Below are 24,335 nucleotides of genomic sequence, written 5' to 3'. Positions count from 1 at the left end.
AAATGTGTTGAATAGATTTATGAATTAATTTCAAGTATAGCTATTTAAAAATGGGAGACATTCAATATTCTATGTACATATGTATTTACACTCAAAAATTAATTTTAGTTATTTTATTTTTGTTTTCATCCTGAAAGACATTCGCCCCATTTCTAAAGAAATATAATCATTTCACAAATACTATGAGCAAATATTAAAATATAACAATTAATATGGAAAACGCTATATTAAACGTTTATGTTTTAAATTGTAGTTTTTACATTAGGAGCATTAAAAAAAAACATTGAAAACTATTAAGTGCTATTTAAAGAAGAAGTTAAGAAACCCGGTGTACCTATTGTTACTATTTCGCGAAAGATGGCGCTCTAAACAGTTTGTTGGAATATGAAAGGTTGTATTATAATCTTATCGGAAAACTTATCTTTGTCAAATACAAATAAATTAACCTTTGTTTGAATTTTCAGGAATGATTTTTCAGGAATGTTATTAAATGTAATTTTTAAATTTTTTATTGGTTTTGCTGTTTGTCAATTAGATTGCTCCACCACAGAAAAAAGATGTAATGCTTTAATTGAAGGAATAAGGGATTTAAAACAGCTTCTTGAATGTCCCCACATTGGATAAATACTTAAGTATGCATTTCGAATGTGGTGGCCCCTTGCTCTTGGAAGAATCAATAACTTCACCTTCTTATTGTTTTCTTTCCGAAACCCATATTCTATATAAGGATGTTAGGATTTCATCAGATAGTTGTTGAATCAAGTAAATTTATAATTTGAAATGATTGGACTACATTTAATCTGTTCACTTATCTCGACTGTCCTCAATAATATTTACAAAAAGTAAACATTCAAAACAAACAAAATCTTGTTTAATCCAGTAGATTAGTGAGATAATCTACTCAACAGCCTGAAAATTGTCGGTCGGAAGATGTTATATTTATGTATACATATACATACATATGTATATCTAGGGGCAGACTTATGATTTTAAGGAGTCGTGTGACGAACGACCTTACTCCGTCTCCGGTCAACCTGATAAATAATTACAATTTTGACAAATTGTTGACTCCCCTTTTTGCTCCATTAAGAAAAATATAATATATAAACATTTTTCCGTAGTAGTTATGTTTATTTGTTTGTTTCTTTGAGTTGACAAACGTGAATGCATTATATAATATATAATCTACTTAAATAATAGAACCTAAACTTCAAATCAATCAATTAAATGTTGACAACTCTCAACAGAATGTAAAATCTTGTATGTAGCAATTAAATATTGTATTGTTTGCTGTTTCTGTTCAGCAATTATACCCAAATCTTTTCCAATTGCTCATTCTGCAGCTATATTAAAAGTAGGCATGTATGTATGTTACAAATTTCTTAGCATGCGATGATGAATTGTTTTTCAAAACAAATTTCAAGATTTTTAACGCAAGTAGGATTCGTTTTGAAAATTAGATCTTATTGGGGGTGGTGTCTCCAAAAGTCCTACTTACCTAAAGTTATAGTATTAATAATTGTGTGGGTTACAAACTAAATTATTTTGTGGAGTACAAAAAAATAATTCAGGGAAAATGATAAAATGTGGAGCATACACATTATCCAGTCGTTCCTGCACATGTCTGTCTACCATTGTTAATTCAGGTCTTTACTCGTTCTTTTTCATTGATTTTAAAGCCCTTTCACGTAACTGCTTCTCCAAATCTTCATTTACTCCTCCTAGAAGTAAAGATGCTGATGTAGACTTGCCGGTACGTTCGCGGACTTCATCTTCCTCGTCACTGCTTGAAGAGCTATCAGCCTTTTTGTTCTTCTTCTTATGTTTCTTGTGTTTCTTACTCTTCTTGGTGTGTTTTTTATGCTTCTTATGCTTTTTCTTTTTCGACATTGCCTCAGCTTCGGAATCCGAAGAACTATCATCGTCTGAATTACGTTTTGATGTTTTCTTTGCCTTCTTTCGTTTCTTCTTTGAAACTTGTTCATCATCTGAATCCGATGATTCGCGCTTAGATTTTTTCAAACCAGAAATAGAAACTGCACGTTTACGAGAAGCGGTTTGTTTCGATTTCGAGCTAGCTGTTTTGCTTTCTGACTGTTCCTTTTCGGAATCATCGCTTGAATTGGATGAATCGTTATCCCTTGGGGCATGTTTCTCGACCACTATTTTTTTATGTGCTTTCGAACTACTTTGAACCGCTACTTCTGGTACTTCGTTTACATATTTGCCTTTACCGCGGTTGTTTTGCACTTCAACAGAATTCCGCTCTTCTCGATTCTCTTCCGCGTGTGTATTCTTTTCTTTGCGCCCAGCCTTGCCACTTGATGGTAATTCTGCCGATATCTGAGCTTTGCTTGATCCTTTAGAATTCAACTTTTTCTTAGCTTGGTCATCTTCACTATCATCGTCAGATTCGTCTTCACTTGTTACTGACTTTCGTCTTTTAGATTTGGTACGCAATTCAGACACTCTTGTCTTTTCAACTGCAATACGCTCCTCCTCATCTTCACTGTCATCACTATCGCCGGAGCTATCTGAAGACGAGGTATAGCTTTCTTTACGGTTCTTTTGTGGCTTCTTCTCTTGCGATTTCTTTAGCGCATTTTTCTGAAGTTTTTCACGTTCGTGAGGCTTCAAAAATGGTGACGGTGTGCGAGACAAGCTCGAACTGTATCGATCACGTAACTTCTCGTTGCGTAAATTTGAACCAGTAGTAGCGGCAGCGGCTACAGTCAGCGGAGCTTGCTTCTTTACTTGGTGAGATTCACTTTGATTTGCATCCACCTTTGCTTTACGATTTTCACCACGCTCTTCTTTGGATAAGTCAATGGTTTTGACCGAGGGACCTGCATATTCAACAGATGATCGTCGTCCTGAATGGATTATAAATTAGAATATTTCGTCAAATTCTTCTAATGTGCATAGTTACCTGAATTTTCACGAGCTTTTGAAATTCTTTCCGAAGACTGACTGGAATCCCGACCGCTTCTATCGCGGGACCGTATGAGACTTCTTGAACGGTCTCCGTTGTTTTTAATTGGACTAGTTTGTTTAGTTGTGCTGGGCTGACGGTTCGCTGCTTCTTTGACAGGTTCATCGTCTACCTCCCAATTCGAACTCTCTGATGAGGCTCTGGCTTTTGGTTTTTGAACATTGCGGTTATTTTGATCCCACCGACCGAAATTGTTTCCTCCACCTCGATCACGAGAGTTGTCACGCATTGGAGAGGATGGTCGGCGATCGCGTGGAGCTGGACTAAATCTTCGTTCTCTTGACCTTCTTTGGTACTGCATATTTTGGGGAGGAGAGAATCGCCGTTGCGGAGAAAATTTGCGGAATTGATTTTGCATCGGTGACATACGGCGATCGCGATCACGTTCGCGCGAGTATCTGCGCTGTGGTGAGAAACGGCGATCAAAGCGTCCACCAGGACCACCCATACCTCCTCCTCCGCCACCGCGACCTCTGCTCGGACTGCGGCGCCAGAAGTTCATACGACCACGATTATTTCCTCCACCTCGACCACGAAAGTGCATCATTGGAGAGCGGCGTCTATTAAAACTGTAATATAAAAAAATTTCCATAAGCATATTTTTTATCAAATATGCATGCATATATACATATGTATGTATATCGAACAAAATATATTGCTGTATTCAAAATATTACTCACCGTCGAGGAGAACGCGAACGTCGCATAGGAGAACGTGATCGATTTCGTGATCTAGAACGATTACGAGATTTTGAACGGCGACGAGATCGAGAACGTTGATTGCGTCCACCGCCGCCACCACCATCATTTCGCGGACTACGATTATGTGGTGAGAATCGTCGGCCAGGCATGTCTCCTCGTCTGCCTCTATTGTCCGCCATCATTCTTCGCCCACCGTCTCGGTCGCGCTCACGGTCACGTTCCCTATCCATGGAGCTCGCTGAAGAATCACGATTATGCCGGTAATGTCGCTTCTTTTGAACGCTGTTCTTGTTACGTCGTATCTCAAAGTCCTCTTTACGCTCAGGCGATGGCGAAAGACTGGTGTTTCGTGAGCTAGATCGACGTACAGCTTTTTTATTTAAACGTTCAGAAGCTCTTGACGAACGGGAAGAAGATCTTGAACGTGAACGTGAACGTGAAGACACAGCACCTCTTGCTGATCTTTTACTAGCGGACCTATCAAAATTATAAATTATAGTACATAACTATAAGCCATTGTTTGATATAAATAAAAAATATATGTATATTTAGAATTTATATTAAGAAACATATGTAAATTTAAAAGAACCTTAGTTTATTTTTAAATATTTTTCCTTTTTTTTCACATAATATACTTACTTTTAAATATTACTTTATAAATTGTTATATTTTTCAAAATTGTTTTTCCTTATTTTTGGAAATATAAGAACAATTTGTGTATATATAAAAGCTTCAAATGGTGTATCCCAAAAATGTTTGTTGTCAAAACGTATTATACGTATACACATGTAGTTCAGGATATACCAGATTATTTTGTTTTTCGGTATCAATGTAAAACTAAAAACATATTAACTATAAAATATTGTTCTAACATTTTAAATTAAATATGTGTTGTTACTATATAACAAAGATTTTGTATAAATTACCTTGTACGAGAACGGCCTTTAGATAATTTGCGTGCCGGGGCCCTTTGGTCACCATCAGATACACGAGAGCTTTCACTATGATTCGGGGAGGGAGTACGCTTTTTAGTGTCGCGCTTTTTAGCAGGTCCATTGTCTTCATGCCCATTGACAGGTGTATGTGGATTAGAGTGTAGCGAGCTTGAACGCTTCCGATAGGGAGATGAAGTTGTGTTTTTGGAATTTCTTACTGCCGCTGGGGATGGCTTTCGTTTTACAGGTGATTTTGAACGTGATCTTGATCTCGATCGTCTATCTTTCGAACGACGACTTTTCGATTTCGGACTTTGACGTTTTTGAGGCGAATTAGAGCGTGAAATCTGACGTTTCTTGCTTGGTGGCCGTCTAACACTACGATCCCTGGAACGACTACGAGTGCTGCGACGACGACGACGATCTCCGCCAGATGATCTTCGCCTCGGTGAACGCGATAATCGCCTTCTATCTCTGGGAGAATTGCGCCGTCTCTGCGGTGACAAATTGCGCTCACGAGATGATTTTCGCACCACTGATCTATCTCTGGAGCGTTTTCTTGGTGATCGATTGCGTATTTTTGATGCGGCCGCTTCTGCTGCTGCAGATCTTGCACTAGCATTTGGTGACCTGGAACGATCGCGCAGTAAAGCTGCAGCTGCTGCTGCCGCAGCATTCACACCGGCTGAATTACCCCCCTCAAATTGCTTGCTTTGGGAAACATTACCTAAATTAGTTTCTTCAGCCGAATTCGATCTAGATTTAGCTGATAATTGTGACCTAACCTGCTCGATAGCGCTCAATGTACTTGGTGGTAACTGCTGCTCACGTTGACTCATTTCATCGCGTTGTCCGTCGTTAGAACGATCTCTACCGGTGCGTCTGTCACGATCGCGATCCCGATCGCGTTCATTATCCCTATCGCGATCCCTGTCTCTATCCCTATCGCGTGAACGCGAACGATCATTTTGACGTTGTTGCTCTTCCCTCTTAAGTATCTCATCTTTCTTTTGCTGAATAAACTCGGCAGGGATTCCACTCTCGCTCTCTTGTGCAGATAGTAATAAAGACCATAATTCACCCATAAACTGTCGTGCATTTTTTCCATTTAGAAATCCTGTCATATTTATTTGCATCTTCTTTGGGCAAGGAAATTTTTCTTCCTCCAACTGATTGTAAACAAATTCAACCACAACATCGTCTTCGATGTGTAAAATATCCGTGATTTTTTTGCTGATCCATGGCCGCAACACATCTAGTTTCACCTTGGACATATCCACACGTTTATTTAAACAGTCTCCAAACTTCATTTGCTTCATTAATTTCTTCTCCTTGTCGCTGAAGCGAGTGTCCTGCTGTTGGGTGGTGCCCTGGAAATATTTATTGTTACCGAATAAATTAATTTTTACAAAACAGAATATATGTAGTTTCAAAATTAAAAAAAAAAAATAATACATATTTCAACGTCACATCCTTTTACTTTATTCCAGACAAAAATTGTTTGACATAGTAATAAGTGTACTTTTATTTCAAAGGAATGATTTTCACCAGTTTCCCAAAGTAAATATAAGTACAAATAAGTGGTAATATTAAAAATATTGGGAATAGGCATGTATTATTATTCAATTCAAATTACTAGAAATTTATATGTTAAGACAAGATAGCGTATACAACATTATTGCACGTTTTACATTGACTTTTAAGTAATCTAATGTTAAAGATAAATATTTGCACATTAATCCATCAAGAGCATGAGCGATTCTTTTCGCTTAACTTTACTTTGATTGTGTTATTTACATGAAAGTAATGAACCTTAAGTAATTAAAATTATGTCATGAAATATGAAACTATTACAAAATATTTTTAAACATATATTAAATAATTTATAGTGGTAACTATTTAATAATTTAACTTCACATCCAAAATTGTTTTAACATGCATTTAAAGACATAACCTAATTTTTTCGCATTATTTGTTTATAGTTCTCACAGGCATAGCAATAGGCGGGTAATCAACCTCTGGGATACCTCATTCGCAGAAATATATTTAATATGTCTATGTAAAACATTTTGATTAAAAATACGATAAGGTGTGAGTAGCATTTTTCTCTTAACATAAGTTCTTTCATATTTTCAATTTTATACGTCTTTTTATGTGAAATAGATGATGTATTGAGATGAAAAAATTTACTTCTAAAAATTGTATATATTTAATTATTTGATTAAAGGAAGTGATGTAATATTAATTTCCATCTTATTATATATTTAAAAGTAATCACACTACTTACCGTGAACATCATTTTTAAGCAGTTTTTTTTTTAACAGTTGCGAGTGGCTTACAATTTTTTTTAAATATCCACAAATAAGCACCTTCACGTCATGACAGTGTTTCAAAATCTTCCTTTAATGGATTTGGTTCAGTTATAGTAGTTATATACCTTGTTCTTAATTACTCTCAATTAGTTGTTTCTGCCACACGGAAAAAGTTGCGCCCGGCAACTGGGGTTTCAGATACGCACACGGCGGCAAGCGTAAAATTCAGCGTTTTGAACAGAAAAAAACAGGAGGCGGGGGTAAGTAACCACATTCGTTATTTTAGCACACAAACTAACCTCAAACGTTATCAACTCAGTATAATAAACTTATTTAATATATTTCCACAACGTTTAATCTCTTAACTCCACATATTTTTACTTTATTATATCAGTAATAAACTTTTTTCGCACATTAAAAATTTTTCAATGCGGCCTGCTGCACTGCAAAATGGAGACGACGCAACGAAAAATTCAACGAAATCAGGGCTGCCATATTCATGAAGGAAAATTAATACAAAAGTAATTACAAAACGAAAAATTCACAATAGCTGCTGTCTAAAAATAACTACAGTTTTGTAAAATCCTTACAATACCATTGAACTTTAAGAAAATGATATATATTTGATATTAATTTAAGTTTATATGGAAAAAGTGATTATTTAAAGTATTCTACAATTATTATTATAATTCAGGACATCGATATTCAGGATCATCTTATAATTAATGCATACATTTTAAAATCTTGCGTCATATTTTTTTTAAATGTACTAATATTAAATGTTGATAAAATTTAAATCATAATTGTGTAGACGCATTTCATTTTTTATTCCCTTAAAGTTATGTGTTGAGAGTTTTAAGTTTCCCTGTAAATACATACATATATTTTCAGCCGAAGCTAAAGAAGAATGTCAAACGAATATGTCAAAATTCACAGGAACAGGAAGTTTCAGCGCAATTCTAGTTGAGGATAATACACCAGCTTCAATTTATTTTAAATAAAATTTTAACTATCAAATCAAGTTGATTATTATTTACTTTTTATAATGTGATATTAAAGAGGCATTTTTCTTGCCGCTAATGTGAATTATTTACAACAATAATATACCAATGTACTTTGCCTCGTCACAGTAAGTTACTATAATTCTTTACTAAATACAACCTACTACAGAGGTGTTTTAAGCTATTTTAAATATTAATCCGAATAACAGAATTGAGAGGATTAAATCAAGTGTGAAACTATTGAACAGAACTTGTCTTATTTAATTAACTTACCTCTATAAATTTCGATTTAACAGTCCATCGTCTTGATAGAAGTACTCGTACTCTCATTAGACTATAAAAATATATCAAATTGAAATTTATTAAAAAACGCTTCAGAAGTAGACTAACGTTTGTTGATATTATGGTTTATTAAAATCATTTATTTGTTACAAATGTTCCAGATACATAAATACATATGTACATACATACGTAAATGCAAAATTTAGTTTTCCTCCTTAATTCTTATACTACATACATTCATAGTTTTTTATTTCATTTGCAAAAAACAAATCCGCACTTGCGAGTGCGTTTGGTACGAGTGTACATACAAGAATATTAACGCTAGCTTAATATATAACATATTATTTTCATTTAGGATAGATATTTGTATTTATTTGTATATATGTCATTAGCATAAAACATATTAAATATAATTTAATAGAGAAAACTTTTAAGCAAACAATAAATAGGCAATCTTAAACTTAAGCTTTTGTTCGTATATTTAATTATTTCTGATATACTGTTACGGAAAGGCGTACATACACTTGACTTATAACGAAACCCCTAATAACAAATCTATGCGATTAAAATATCGTATTTATTTTAGTTTGTATATATGTACTCTTATTATACATACATATGTCTGTATGTTTTTTTCTTATACTGTATAAAGAATTATTTGAAATACATTGTTTTGAACCAAAATATCCTGGCAAATAGACAGATACGAGAATACTATATATGAAAATACGATATTTAAAAAAACTATTTTGAAAGAAAACCCTGAATATCGAGAAATAATCGTATTGCATTCGTTATTAGCATGGCGAAATTCATGTTTTCTTTAACCACTTACATAATTTATGATTTTTATCGTTATAATAAATATGCTAAATTTTGTTTAAAATTTTGTATATGAAGAATAATATTGCAAATATTCATTTAAGCCCTTTTAACCTTAATATTCAAGTAATTTGCTGTTCAATTAAATTATTTGAAATCAACATACAACTATTCTAGAGAAATATATTTACTCATATTTATCTCAATATGAATTCATAAATATGTATATTTATAATAATAAATATGTTACAACTAAATATGTGTGTATATTAATAACTGTAAATTCAACAGAGAAAACTTGTTGAATCGATCCTATTTAGAGTAAAAATGGGCATTCGTAGCAAATATAATACAGCGAAAAGTTACATCATTTGTGCGTACAAATGTCCATTTTAAACAGTTTACTTTGTATGTAGTTGTGTAGCAGTATATCAGATGTTAACAAATTAAACTTTTATTTGGTTCCGAAAATAAACTAAGGTATCATATTTGGCTCCTGTGCGGCCCCCGTAGAATATTTGGGTTTGCATACACACCCGCTCTCAACCAATACGTAGTCCTGACCAGTCAGTGTGACTGGACCCAACGGAATTACAAGAAACAGATACGGCACATATGTCTGAGTGCATTCACCACGTACAACGTCACATTCACCCGATCTGGGGAGAATAATAAATGAATTATAAAAGTATTAAGATATATGAATAGGAGTTATGGAGAGTTGCAAAACAAATAAGCTCTGACGCAAGTCAAGTATTTTTCAAAACATCTATTCAGAACACAGCTTTTTCAGCGTAAGAGCTAAAATCGTTTGAAAGATACTAGAAGTGTAAGTCATAAAAATATCTAAGCTACGGAATCTTCTTAAAACACATAATGGATCAAGAGTTAGGAAATTAAGCATTTAATAAAATATCGTTTCTTATCGAATTTTGCTACATAATATCATCACACAACTTTCTTATTAAACCGACTTACTCGCAAACTTCGAATACGACTTGTTGTAACAGATCAGGGAACTTTTGAACAATGGTAACCGGCTGTCCAGATGTCAAACTGACTCCATACATTGGCGCCGTCGTATTGTAGCGTGTTTTGCACAGACGAGATGGTGTTTCTCTGCATTGACTGACAGGTGCACTTCCCAAAGAGCGACCTATGTGATTTATAAAAAAAATTTAACAAAAAATTATAAAAGTTGTCAGCTATCAAATGGATTGAAATAGCTCACCAAAACGATTGCTGGTAGGAAGATCATTATTGACTTCGTCATAGGCACGTAGTAGAGCACTCGTTGTTATCGCCGGATCTAGCGTTGAGGGGAATTTACTTTGACGCCCACGCCTGGAGTTACCGTTCCAATTCGAGAAGGTTCGTGCCACAGCCGCACTGATGAGAAAAAGGAAGTTATTAATAAATACTTTATTCTAAGAAAACGCTAAAAATTACGGTGTAGATTTTAACTTTAAATTTTCACCTTAGAGTCTAACAGCTTTTTCTATTTTACCTTGGATAGGGCGAGTTGTTCGGCCCCATACAATTGGGAGAATCAATTAGCGCATCGCCGGACAAATATTTCAACCCCGCACCGCCACTACATTTCTCCGCCTTTTCAGTATCGTAATTCGACCAAAGTGCCGCACTTGCAACGTGCATACTTAAAGCAATTACAACGATAGCCAACTTCATCTGTAATAGAAAAAAAATTTAATATCAATTATGCGGTTAAGTTGAAACAGAATGAGAAAATGACTAAAAGAATGTATGAGGAACTAAATCGAAATCTAGCTTCGTTTTTGTGAGGTAGCTTGAGCTGCATATTATTAGATCAATTCTAAAATTATAGCAAATATTGGGACAAATATGTTAGCTGATAGAGATTAAGGTTAGGTTACAAAAACTGTGAGGTTTTTTCGAGTAATTATAAATATGTACGCCATTATTTGGGAATTTTTAAAATATTTTTTAAATATTTATTGATCATCAAAACTTTTTCATGTGTACTTTAATTTTAAGTTTGCTGTCTTTATGCCGCGATTTGCGGGGAAATCTAATTCAGAAGATTTCCCCGCAAAACTAATACGGCTGTTTCAGCTGACGTTGAGCAATACCAAAAGCTTCGTCACGATCGGGGAAGACCTCTCCGAGCCGTTCGATACCAAACGAGGTTTCAAACAAGGCGACAATGAAGATATTGATATCATTGGCCTCTCCAATGGACCTGTTCTGCTTTCTCCAGAGGACCTGGCTTCGCTTGGCATTTCCAATTGGTTATGTTGCGAAAAGAAGAAACGACTGTCGCGCTGTTGTTAAATCGGCCATAATCGCGTAAGCGGTGCCTACGCCAGTAGAGAAGAAGAAGATGCTATAAAAATACACCTGTGAAGAATATTATAGCTTCGGTGTAAGGAGTTTTCCTGGTTTTTATTTATTTGAATAAATAAATATTCTCTCTATCTGTTGCGACCTGAATAAAATTATTACTTAGGCTTATTAGCAAAACATCTTAGTATATTACCTCTAAATCGAAAATCAAACATATAAAGTGTTTAATTGTGCTTGTGTGCAGAACTAAATGCCATTTAAATTATAAAAATTGTTATGAGTTTTTTGACTTCTGTAACTCTTAAGTGGCATAAAACGAGCTCCGAGTCATGAATTCACTTTCGTTTGCTCACAAACGCTTTGTTCTTCTATAGAAACTGTTAACACTTTGCTATAAAACTATATGCATATGTATATTATTAAGTGTAAATATGTATGTATATATATTTATTTATTGTACCTCGTTTTATTAACATTCAATTTTGTTTTATTTTTCGTTAGTGATTTCATTGTCTAAGAAATAGTTGGTGTGAAAGTTAAAACGCGAAATTTTGTCCATACATACAAACACACTTTATAGACATACATACATATATACATACATATAAGTGAAGAGAGTGGACTTGTTTCGCGATTTTTTGATTATATATGGCGATCAATTGGAGACTTCTTTAAACTTTATAGGTCAAGCCAAGTTAGTGAGTGTATAAGCTCATTCACTTTCACTACAAACTTCCTCTTTTAGAAGTTGTTAATTACGATTTTATGCGAAAAGCAAGACATGTGTGCATGTACATATGTGTGTGTGTATGGTATAATCATATATTTAAGTATGTAATTCGCTCGACGTGCTGCTGATGCGCCCACTGATTACACTCTCCTTTTGAATTAAAATCAAGGGAAATAAAATTGTCTGTTATGATTGAAATAAATTTCTTTTTCGCTATATGTATCGAAAATTCTGCATAAGTGGCCGATCTATGCATAGAGTGTAAAAGTAAAGAGCAAATTAATTACTTTTATGAGCCGAGAACTCAATCAGCGCCGGTAAATATTTGCTGCATGCCGCCCCACTAACCTCCATAAGCTTAGAGTGTTTATAGAATGCAAATGATACGATAATATTCGTTGGTATAATATACCCACACATACATACATACTTGTACATGAAACTCTGTGAACTGACAAGTGATCGGCATGCAGTAAGGCTTGGGCATGCGAATACAACGAAAGACTCAAGTGACAAACTTTCTTTTCTTCTCAAAAACGTACGCAGCGGCGGCGAATGTCCATTCATTACTTTTGATTTTATATTTGAAATTTTTTTCTTACTATTCCAATTTCTCTCAACTGTACATGCTTAGTAAAATAATGAAGGGAAAATCATATTAATTGCTAAATTTGCTTGAATTTTTATTTGCACTTTATTTGTAGTTGTTTGTAGTTTGAGTTTCATTTGCCGCGAGAAACGAAAGCGAAATTCTATTATTCAATTCTTTATATGGCCGAGCCGTCGCCTTGATGAAGAAGACGATCAAGTTTGCTATTACATTCGCCCATCAAACTGCCGCCTATACATACATACATACGAGTATATACATACATGCAAATGTATGCACGGCATGCAGAGTCGTTAGTCTGTCGTGTCTATGTGATTTAGTGGCTATAGCACTTGCTACCACACACATACACACACATGCTTCGTAAATACCCGTTGGTATGTACATTTGTATGACTTAATGGCCTACCGTGTGAATCACTCTCGCCAACACCCGGCACTTTCATCTCACTGCCCACGGTACGACTCATAACGGCACGTTATTTTTCAATGATTCTCTTCTTCTTCGCCTTTTTACTGTAAATGTACAAGTTTTTCAACTCGATTAAAATGTAAACACTATTTAATGCAATAGTCTTTTACATGTAATTACTTATGCATATACATACATATATGTATGTATGCTTATTTGAACATTGCAGGCAAATACATACTTCTGCAGAGCCGCTTAGGTAAATAGCCTGCAATGAAGGGCAATGACATTTGTTGTCATTGAATTAATAGCTTGTCAAGCTAAATTTTTTATTCTTTGCTTTGTTTTTGGTTTTTTTAATATATAAGACACTGAACATAAAATGACCAACCAATGTTACCGTATGTTTTATTTCTCGAGTCTACCAAATGAGACTTTCTACTTTAGTCAATCGTCATCGTCATAATTATCAGTTACGAAGTCAAAATCTTTTTTCTTCGGCTATTACATGGTTTAAAGGCATTAAAGTTATACAATGAAATGCCGTTAATGCCACACACTAGCGGCAATGTTAAAAAGAAAAGCTATGTTTTGAGATTTAATAAAAGAAAAAGCAATAATAAAAACTTTGTTTCACGAAATTCATGTTTATTTAACAACTTTCGAAAACTATTAATGCTCAATAGGGTTTCGTTTTTCATTACTTGGCGAAAAACTTATTTTCATTATGGATACTGAACCGCTGGTAATTTTAGTTTTGAATACCGAGGTAGATGAATTAGAGCTGAATAGTAAGTTTCAGGACTTTTCAGTCATTTATGTATGTTATTATAACCTTATATATGGTGCTGAAAGGTTTAAAATAAAATTAAACAAAGGAAGCGCATACTTTGGACAGGATTTACACGACATGACGAGCATGACAAAAGTTGTGATTAAAAGCGAAACTATTTGCTTAAAATGTTTCCTGATTGTTTGAATCATAAAAGGATTGTTCGCATTACTTTAAGCCTTTAGGCATTCTGTAAGAAGTCAAAAGGCATTTGGTTGTCAATAAAATTGACTGTTACCGCAAAACTGCTTAGGAAAATAAATCTTTGATAAAAAGAACACTTCCAGCAGAATTTTCAACTGAAAATGAGCCTTACACTTGAATTTCTCCAAACACCTTATAAAAATTGCTTACTTTTTTTCTTAGTTACAATAAAATATCTGAGAGATGTTTGCGTTAACCTCAACTCTGATAAACTTTTCGAGTAGATAATCGACACTGTTTTACTTACTTGAAATTATAATTTCCCTTTCCAACGCAACTGAATAAATATCGACATCTAAATAATAATACGAACAGAATAATCAAAACACGCACTTTCGTTTTTACACACTGACCTGGTATCATATAACCCAATTGGTTATTCATTTCTTGGCTTCTTACATATCACCATTATATACATATACAAATTGCTTCGGTCATTTATTTACCATTTAATAATTTCGTATTGCATATTAATACTTATCCATAAATGGGCTTAACTTTTTCATTGGCTTTCTTTTGATCGGTTTTCTTAAGCAACGAATGAAAGACTTATGCATTGAGCCATAGAAGGCCTTTCCGTCAACACGATGGCATAAAATATACCATACATATAAGTATCCGCACGAGCAAAAATCAACACGCGTGCGCGTCTGTTAACAATCACTCTGCTCTATTCGGGCTATCTATTGTTGCCATAGAAAAGTGCGGAGACATTGTTGTACTTGTAACCTTTTTGCTGGTCACACTCATCTAACATTCCATAGAAAGAAAACACAACAGAAGTGAACTAACTAACACTACAGAGCATAAGAACAAACAAAACAAATAGACAGAACAAAGAACGGCTTAAGTTGTTTCTGTAAAACCCGAGAGCCGTAATATGTTTGGTTTCGGGATCGCTATCGAGCCTAATGATCAACTGACTTTTACAGGCTGTAAGAAATCTCTGTTAGCAACTATAATTATTTATCTGTTCAAATAATTGTTGTTTTAAAAGATATTAAGAGTTCCAATGAAGTCCTGTAGAATATTTCCAATTTTCTTCACAATATTCAAACCAATACGTATGAAATTGGAGTGCATTCAATGCAAAGATTTTGCAGATTCTTTTATTATAAGCACTGCTTAATTGATGATTTGTTTTCATTATTTTGAATAGTATCGGCAATTATTTTTTTTAACATATTTTGATAATTTTTTTTCAATTTCTACTACTTTTTCATTACTTGGCTCTTTTTAGGAGTAATTTTCCTAAATGCTCAGCCCTTTTTCTGATATACTAGAGTATGTATTTCCTGATAATTAGCTGCTCATAACAATAGAGAAAAAAGCTTTCAATGGCATTCGGATTAATGTATTTCACGGCGGTTCAATGACAACTGAGTACCAAAAAAGTATATTTTTCTATTCTCCAGATTCCAAGCAGACAGAGGAGCATGCAGTACAATTTTTCTGTCTCTCTGCAAGCTTTCGGGATTGAAGACACCAAGTGGTGACCGCTTGCAGTATGTTTAGAAATATACGCGTACGCACCAATGATACTGGCACAATGTGGTATATAGAAAATGACAAACACCGTTAGATTGAGGTCGATGACCCATATATGGTCAAGTGGAAGTAAAAATTGTATTGGCGATCAAAATTAAATACTCACCGCTACTGTTCGGTCAGAAATAAATACCCAATAACAATAATAAGTATATATGTATGCAGTATATATACAGTCTAGTGTGTTTGTACAATATATGTATGTACATATATACCTGTATTCAGAGGAGTTCTTAATGCTTATGTTGAACAACGGCCGAGCACAGTGATCTCTATTCTACATCCGCGCACAGAAGTGTTTGTGAGTGTGCGTGAGTAATAATGAATGTGTTTGCTTGCAATTAAATCCATTAACAGCTATTAGTATCGTAGCCTCTTGGTGATCAGTTGTCGCTTGTTACGAACTCTACTAAATAAAAATAGTTGTCATGTGTGGCTTTGCAGATATTATATACCATATGTATGCTTTAGCATTTCCGCAACACATTTCAGTAAGGAAATGTAATTTGGATTGAAACTAGACCACTGATAATGAGATTTTTTTTTGTTTTTGCTGTTTTTCCGTTTGGCATGTTAAAGTATAAAACTTTTTAATATGCTTTTTTATGCAAATTTTATGGGACAAAAAATTAGGTAAACTTGGGATTAAGACTGCATAAGTTATCAGTAAAAATTTAACATTATGCCTGTTTGTTGACCCTAAAGCTTCCTTCGTTAGCTTCGGGGTTCATTTGAACTATACGAATGATTTCAACGCCGATCAATCGAATATCTTTAATTTTATAGTAAACAAATTTAAACCCACACGCTTATACTCGAGTGCAATTCATAACCTCTGGTTAGTTCCAATAGAAGCTTTGAAGTAATATTTTAAATTATCATATATATCTATTTTTTATAAAATCATTTCAGAAGAACTATATATAGTTACATTAAAATTATTATAATTGATTTGAAGATATTAAGTCTCCGTTCAGTTATAGATTAAATCCTTTTTCCTCATATCATTAGTTGAATACACAATATTTTAACATAGGTAAAGCTTTCTAGTTCATTTAATATAATAATCATTTAATTCCATTTTTTGGCCGAAATGAATATTTCAAGTTACTGTAAACAACAAAAAGCGCTTGTATGTCAAAACGTTTCGAGTATGTATACTGTCAAAAATGTTAAACTTTACGTTAAGGTTGTGAGTTGCCCGATTGCAAGCTAGGGTTTCAAAATCACGAAATATAAAAGACAACCTACGTAATTTATTCCACCCTGAACAGGCCATATTAGGTATGACACGAAGTTTGCAACATCCTGATGGAAACGTCGGAGACCCTATAAAATATATATTAGGCATCTCCGTCGGTCCGTCCGTTCGTCTGTCTGTAAATACGCGAAATAGTCTTCCAGTTTTTGCACACGTCCATTTCTACCTAAAAAGTTACCATGTTTCCTTGATTTTAAGTAGTTTTCGCTACACCGCTTCAGCTGCACCAGTTCAAGTTCGTTTCTTAAGTCTTTTGATATCTCGCCAGCTAACTTTTGAACCGACTGATAAAAGCTTATCACAGCAATAATAAACTATTGCAAACAAATTGGACAGGTTAATGTATAAGATGTGGAAAACAGCCAACATTTACTCGATAAGCAATCTTATAATTATTCAACATATTTAACATTATATGCAATTATTATTGAAAATAACGCTACCTCTGCTGGCTGCCAAAAGTTTAGCGCACTTCCATTTATAATACTTTCGAGTAGTTTTAATACCGTTTTCAGTTGTCCCATGTTCTGTAATGGCTTCCGGCTAAACAAACAACCTACAAACTTCTTTTCAGTCCACCAGACACTTCAACATGTCTGCACTCACATACATTTTCTAGTCGTTTAGCACTTTTACGCTTGAAATCCATCACAGTACCGGTTTGTGTCGCCTCACGTTTGAAGTGATGGCATCGAAGATGACTGCATAACGCTTAAGTAATTTGTAAAACCAGTCAACAGAAATATGAATTTTGCTACTGAAACTATAGAAAAGGAGAAAAGACATATAAAATATACGATCTCATAAATGGTGTAATTTTTCAATACCCGTTGGTGGTCAACTCTGTATTATGGAGAAAGAAGCGAATGCTGGTAGGAGCCTTGTGGCATTGATGCTTTAAGAAATCATATCTATATAGAATAGTCGTCAGGTATGTATTAATAAATACGCCTATATTAGAGTTTAGTAACTCAATGAGGTTGTGTGAAATGAGGGTATAATTTTTTCTCTACCAAATTCACATAAATGTTTTTTAATAGAAAACATACCGCGCGCAACTGATAAAATTTTTAAATTCCCCGTTTTACGGTTGATTTGAATGAGTGCCTCATACCAAATAACCATGACTATGGTTATTAACAGTTGCACACAATATTATAGAAATATGCACAACAGCGCTTTGAAGACAAAATGTTCAAATATTTGGATGCTTCCATTTACCGTTGACTCCTATGGTCGTGGGAATTCTCTAACCAGTAACCAGTTACTTTTACAAACGCCTTAAGCAGGAATTTCACTTTGTCCATAATAGTTATTCCCCCAAAGCCCCACATATACACACACACACACTTACCTGTGAGTATTCTCAAATTATAAGCGTACACAGCTAGTATGTACATTGAGCAGTTAAGATTGATGTTGAATGCTGTTCGTTATGTGTATGATGTGATGACGGAGGAGGCTAATGTTCATTTTCCATCACATTTCCACAACAAAAACAACAAGAATAGCCCGCCAACTTGTGCGTTCGTATCAAAACGAAAGTCTCAAAGCGGTACCCGACATTGGCATTACGCCAGTAATTACTGCCATTTGACAGCAAATTTTCTGAAATCTCTGCAATCGCTTCAGCGCCAAAAATGTTTGACCCAAAATACGTATTTTTTCACCTAAAAACACTCGAAAGACGCTGTTAATGGGTTGGGCTTCACGCCACTACGCTTGAATATTTTAATATTTTTTTTTATAATATCGTATGTAATTACAGTAAATGTATGTATATTTGTATGTGTATGTAAATCTGTTAATTCGACTGCTGGCTATGGAAATGACTCTTTCTCCGTGAATATGCTTAACCTAGTTTCTTACTCTCCTCGCAATCAGATTTATTCGAAATGAATCATTCGAATAATTATCTCGCTCATCATATGGGTGTACGCACAAATATGTATGTGTGATAATATTCTCATTATCCGCATTGAGATTATTTCAATAAAGCAGTATATTTTGAGTGAATTCAATTGGAAACAGCAACGTATGAAATTTCACTTTGCGAAGTTATTCTTCTATTATGATTATTGTTTAAAATTTATTTGTAATATTATCGCATTTGTTCTGTGAAAAGTCTTTCGAAAATTGCATTAGTGAAGAAGCTTAGATTCGATATTCTCCGTTATTGACAATCGTTTATAATAAACTTATGGTGTATATATAGCTCAGATTGCCATACAACATTTGTTTTAAAAAAGCTTTGGCAGCTCATCCTTCAGCGAGTAGCATTCTGCTGATGTATACCCTTTTTAGCTTAAAATTATGCTTTGAACCTTAAAACCAAAAATAATAATATTTATACCGATAGACAGTCAGACCGAAATTTCTATCTTCGTAAATTAAAACAGGTAAGTAAGGCCTAAGTTATACTCTTACAAGTTGCAAGAATCAAAGCCAGGGAAATGCCTACGATGTGAAACGTCAACCAGAGCCTCAGAATCCAAGTAATTTTATATATACATATCTATATAACTCATAAACTGACCGACATATTCGGCATAAAGTTTATTAGAAAAACGATAATCATTATATGTAGTATATGGGAGTTGGGATAGTGTCGTCCCGATTTAATCCATTAAATCTTATCATGCCGTATACTAAAAAATATTTCCTAGATTTCATCAAGGGATCTTACACATAATCAGTTACGTAAAGTCAGCCGTAGGTAAGAAAATCCTGATATTAGTTATATGGGAGCTAGGTCAAGTTTTCACCGAAAGATAGCCATTTTAGGCACAAAGATACACTGTTATGAGTAAACCAAGGTCTGTAATTTTCATTGAGATAACCCAAATATTAGCCGATATATACTTGTGCCTGAAAGTTCGAAAATCTTTATATTAGGTATATGGTGGCTCAAAGTATTGACCCTATTCAATCCATTTTTGATACAAAAAGTTACTATTGTCAGGAAAGGATTCGCTCTGACTGGGGTCCACATATTCGACACCTAGGAGCTTAAATAGTTTTGGTTGAATTGGAGCAATTTTTGGGCATAAGGTGGCATACTTTAAAGGAGTTATTAGTGCAAAATTTTATCCCGCTATATTAATTACTTCCTGTTTTGTGTACTGGAATCAAATGGAATTAAAATTGTGCTATATGGAAAGTAGGCCGGGTTGTAGTCCGATTTTGCCCATTTTTGCCCTGTGGGAATATGGGAATAATACTATGTACTAAATTTAGTCAAAATCGTTCGGTACCACGCCCATCGTCCAATTTTCGCACTAGCTCCTATAAATTCCTCTCATACCGTTTCGGAGGTAAAATTTAATGTCTCTGAAATATTTAGTTATTGATTTATTGCGCTTTTAGTAGTTCTAAAAGTACCGTTATGTGGGGAGGTAGCGGGGTTAGCTTCCGATTCATTCATTTCACACTGTCAGTAATTCTTATAATATTTGCGCTCAGGTTGTTTGTTGTAGCTTTAGCAGTTTAGGAGATATGGACATTAAACTTATGTATTAGAGGGCGAGATTGGCACCCTTTTTCAAAATTGTTTGGCCACAGGAGACCCTTACTGCTACGATCGTCGCGTCATCCTGATCATATAACCCTATATACCTCGATTCATTTTAGGCGAAACGCACAACCGTTAGATGAACAAAACTATTATACTCTGTAGCAACATTTTGCAAGAGTATAAAGAGAGCTCTTTAAAGATTAAATTTCTTAATTAATATTTTTATGCGTAAACCGCAAATTGCTCACAGAATTGTTAGGGAACTAAGTGGCCAGGCAACCAAAGAAAAAAAAAACAGAAACCAACTTCACCTGCTTTTAAAAAAAGCGTTGGAAACTTAAATACATGAGTCGTGCCACCATCAATATGCACGTATGTATGTATATAAGTACATGTGTGTAAATAAAGTGATTTCTGAACAGTACTTCAGAGCATATTTCTGCGATGTTTCTTATTCATATAGACAATGTGGATCCTTTGAAGAGCTTTTTGTGAAGCTGACTTTTTTAACATACAAAATCCCGCATAGTTGCCTAAATATGTATTAATCTACACTCATATGTAGAGATGCATAATACATAAATAAAACAGTAAGCAGACCAAATTGTACAAGGCGATACTGGTTTGCCACCGAAGAAGAAACCGAAGTCGGGAACAGCAGCAACAGAATTCAAGACGTTCATGGCCATAATACCATAGCCATGCACCAATACAACACCAACATGCTGTTGCAATGAGCAATAAGCAGTGAGCAGAGAATCAACAACATCCATTTTCTACACGATTTTCTCCCTGTTCGTTTTTTAATGGGGTCACTTACATTGGTTATGCTTCTCCAAAAGCACCGGTATGCCATTTTGGGTAATGCGCGTATTTGTTGTACAGCAGATAGTTATTTCCAAGAAGACAGAACACAAAGTCACAACCGAAGGGGCAGCTCTCCACGAATGCTTTTCTCAAATTGCCTTTATGTTATAAATATAAACAATTCAAAAAATGTGCACATTTACATAAAAAGAAATCTCAATTCACTTTTCACTTATCGATCACTATAATCATATGTACGTGTGCATGTGTGTGACTTTTTGGAATTCTTAATTATATGTTTATTTTTATGCATGTAACGTTTCTCTTTTGAGCCAAGGTTTGGGTTAATGGTAAAAATTTTAAGCGGAATTCCGTTTGAAACGCGTAAGGAACGACAGCAGCGATCAGCGAATGGCAATAACGAGCGTTTGCTTTACAATACACGAACCGAACTAGTCGAGCGCTCACCTTAGACTGACGGTTAAAATATCTTTTACGATTTCTTAAGCGTTCGCCTGTGATTTGGAGCCAGTTCTTGTCCAACAGCTGCTTGGCGTTGCTAGCGAGCAGTCCCCCAGCTTAATGATTTGGTCGCTTGCTTGACTTAGCAGGTTTTTGTGCTTGCGCTCTTTCTCTGCCACAGGAACTGTGTTTTCTTCTTTTACCACACACACCATTGCATTTCATGCTATACGAATTTCTTCGCGGTTATATCCACACGCACACATGCGCTTGTATATGTATATGTACAGGTGTATAAATAAGTATGTGTGTGATGAAGCTGAAAATTTCTCGCGCTTCATTTTCCCATTCTGTTTGCCTTGATAGCGCGACCGTGCCTTTAAATTAATTTGTGTTATTTTTCAACTAAACATATCAAAAAGCCAGACTTACATACGTAATCGCTTAATAATAGTAATAATAATAATAATGGAACATTTTATTTAAGTAGCTTAATAAGGAGACAATGACTGATATTTAAGTACCTGAGTAGAGATAAAAATTGCAAGTACTCCTTACAAATGAATATAACATTTTCGTAGAAATATGTGAATTTTAAACCCTTCCTTTTAAGCTGACAATCTTAAGTCAACATCTTTTGCATGACAGAAAAAACCTACAAACAGCTTATTGCAAACAATGTTGCGTACAAAGTGCGCAATAAATTTTTTTGTTAGAAATGAATTCCTTTAAGGAAGTTCTGAGAAAAACTGATTCTATGACAAAAAGATTTACATAATAAACTCTTATTGGAACACAATGAGTGTAACGATGGCTATAGCGGGACTTGGAAAGGGCAGACAACTTTTCCACCCCGCTTTCGACCAATAAGCGACCTACTAGCCAATGTTGATTGTTGCTCCAAAGTTAAATACTCATTTAACCTGTAATACAATAGTCATTATAATTTTTTCCAAGTATAGCTGGAAGAAGTAGATTTAAAGCTAGCTCAGTATACTTTAATCGGATCTTCTGATCACCTCTTTAACAACGAACTAATACTTAAAGGCAGTGTGAATTAATTGTATACAGAAACCTCCCAGTGTATTTTGCCATATTTTAAAAGTCCGGATATCATGATAAACGTTTCGAGAATGCTGATGTTTTTTAACTTAGGTCTTAAAGGTTTAATAAAATTTAAATTGAAAATACGTAAGTTAGAGATGAGGGTTCGTTTTGTCCTTACTGACAAAACTGAACCATAACATAGTGAATACAAACATTTCTGAAACGAAATATTTTTGAAACAACTCTCCCCCATAGGAACTTTAAAACAAGAAAAAATGTAAACTTCGGCTGGACCGAAGCTAGAATACCCTTCTCCAAAGAAGCTATATGCTATAGTAGTCCGATCTAATAAATTTAATCAAATATTATAGTAATACTTTGGAAAATAATCCATTCCAAATTTTGTGGAGATATCTTGTCGAATAAAATTTATTTCCTTAGAAGAACTTGATTTTGAACTTTCAGTTTGCATGGCAGATATATGTTATAGTGGTACTGTCTCAACAATTTCTTCAGAGATCGTGGCATTGTTTTATATAGTAATCCGTACGAAATGAAGTTATCTTATCTAATGAAAAACTTTTGCATAAAGTAAACTAACTCAAAAACTGAAGAACTATGTACATATATACAAACGGACGGACAGGCAGACGATCGTAGCTAAATCAGCTTATATATATATTTTATAGAGCACCGAGGCTTTCTTCTGGGTGTTACGAGGCAAACTTAATATACCCAGTTTAGAATATAAAAAAATTAAAATTTATATATGTAACTTTAGAAATTTTAACGAGGTTGTTTTAATTTTGAACTTCGAGTTTTTCGTTCTTTGCAAATGCAAATCTAGATATATAATTCAATTTATTACACCTTCTCTTAGCCCAAAATGGTAACTGTTTTCAAATAGTTTAATTTCCCGAAATTAATTTTTTGACACACAAATCACCATTTTTAACATCACATTAGAAACATTGCTAAGAAATCATACAAATAATTTCTTTTTCATTGGGTTGTGCTTTTGTTGATGTAGTAGTTCCCTTAAGTGCGAAATTTTAATTTCCAGCTACATCCATTAACCTTTTTCTAAGCTATAGAATATCCATCGGCACTGCGTCCCAGGTATTATCTGCTTTAGACAAGGCCTTTTACATCGGCGCCTTCGATGAAAAATAGTTTCAAGATTAAAGATCTTTTAATCATAGAGAATTTTAAGAAGCCACATCCAACATTAACTCCACGACCATCAGTCATAAAATTAATTTAAATTATTAAAACTAATTTAACCGTTCAGAAATAGACTTTTAAGAATGGAGGGAGCACAAATGTTAGTTAGCAGATTATACTCAATCGAAAAATCTTTAATGGTAATGTCTTCTCTCGTAGTGTTATTGTTGTCTTAACTAATATTTACGCCTTCTCTATTATTTTAATTCTCAGGTGCGGTTATATGTTTACAATTCGTTTTTCGTAATTGAAAGAAAGTTTCTAACTTCTTCTAAATCCAAATTGTCTGCTGGGTAATCCAACGTACTGACGGCT

The 24,335-nt window shown here is 34.3% G+C and overlaps 2 protein-coding genes across 5 annotated transcripts; both read right to left on the bottom strand.

Moving 5' to 3' along the window:
• Positions 1–1,106: 1,106 nt before the first annotated feature.
• LOC105232631 (serine/arginine repetitive matrix protein 1) lies at positions 1,107–7,415 on the bottom strand. 4 transcript variants are annotated; one of them, XM_019992599.3, is made up of 7 exons: positions 7,240–7,415; positions 7,081–7,126; positions 6,916–7,028; positions 4,620–5,998; positions 3,673–4,170; positions 2,930–3,561; positions 1,107–2,873 (listed from the first exon to the last, which is right to left on the bottom strand). In XM_019992599.3, the coding sequence occupies exons 3-7, from the start codon at positions 6,925–6,927 to the stop codon at positions 1,651–1,653; spliced, it is 3,744 nt and encodes a 1,247-aa protein (XP_019848158.2). In that variant the 5' UTR covers positions 6,928–7,028; positions 7,081–7,126; positions 7,240–7,415; the 3' UTR covers positions 1,107–1,650. The 4 variants fall into 4 exon arrangements, with proteins under 4 accessions (XP_019848158.2, XP_049313222.1, XP_019848157.2 ...); XM_049457265.1 differs by having other exon boundaries at positions 7,081–7,415; XM_019992598.3 differs by having other exon boundaries at positions 6,916–7,126.
• Positions 7,416–8,325: 910 nt separating this feature from the next.
• Positions 8,326–21,842, bottom strand: LOC105232632 (uncharacterized). The gene is made up of 5 exons (XM_011214394.4): positions 21,301–21,842; positions 10,553–10,734; positions 10,277–10,434; positions 10,024–10,201; positions 8,326–9,704 (listed from the first exon to the last, which is right to left on the bottom strand). Exons 1-5 carry the CDS (start codon positions 21,334–21,336, stop codon positions 9,521–9,523), a joined length of 738 nt encoding a protein of 245 aa, XP_011212696.2. The 5' UTR covers positions 21,337–21,842; the 3' UTR covers positions 8,326–9,520.
• Between the last annotated feature and the right edge of the window lie 2,493 nt (positions 21,843–24,335).

Source organism: Bactrocera dorsalis, chromosome 5 (assembly GCF_023373825.1).
Source record: "Bactrocera dorsalis isolate Fly_Bdor chromosome 5, ASM2337382v1, whole genome shotgun sequence".
Taxonomy (NCBI): domain Eukaryota; kingdom Metazoa; phylum Arthropoda; class Insecta; order Diptera; family Tephritidae; genus Bactrocera; species Bactrocera dorsalis.
This window is presented reverse-complemented; position numbering and strand designations above follow the sequence as displayed.

Excerpts from the sequence above, each read along its gene's own strand:
- LOC105232631 (XM_011214392.4), bottom strand. Across the intron at positions 3,562-3,672 it reads CGTTCGCGTTCTCCTCGACG|TTTTAATAGACGCCGCTCTC; the intron begins GTGAGTAATATT and ends TTTATATTACAG. Across the intron at positions 2,874-2,929 it reads AAAAGCTCGTGAAAATTCAG|GACGACGATCATCTGTTGAA; the intron begins GTAACTATGCAC and ends TAATCCATTCAG.
- LOC105232632 (XM_011214394.4), bottom strand. The coding sequence starts at position 21,336 with ATGGCATACCGGTGCTTTTGGAGAAGCATAACCAAT. Across the intron at positions 10,735-21,300 it reads TTTGGAGAAGCATAACCAAT|ATGAAGTTGGCTATCGTTGT; the intron begins GTAAGTGACCCC and ends TTTCTATTACAG. Across the intron at positions 10,202-10,276 it reads TCCTACCAGCAATCGTTTTG|GTCGCTCTTTGGGAAGTGCA; the intron begins GTGAGCTATTTC and ends TAAATCACATAG.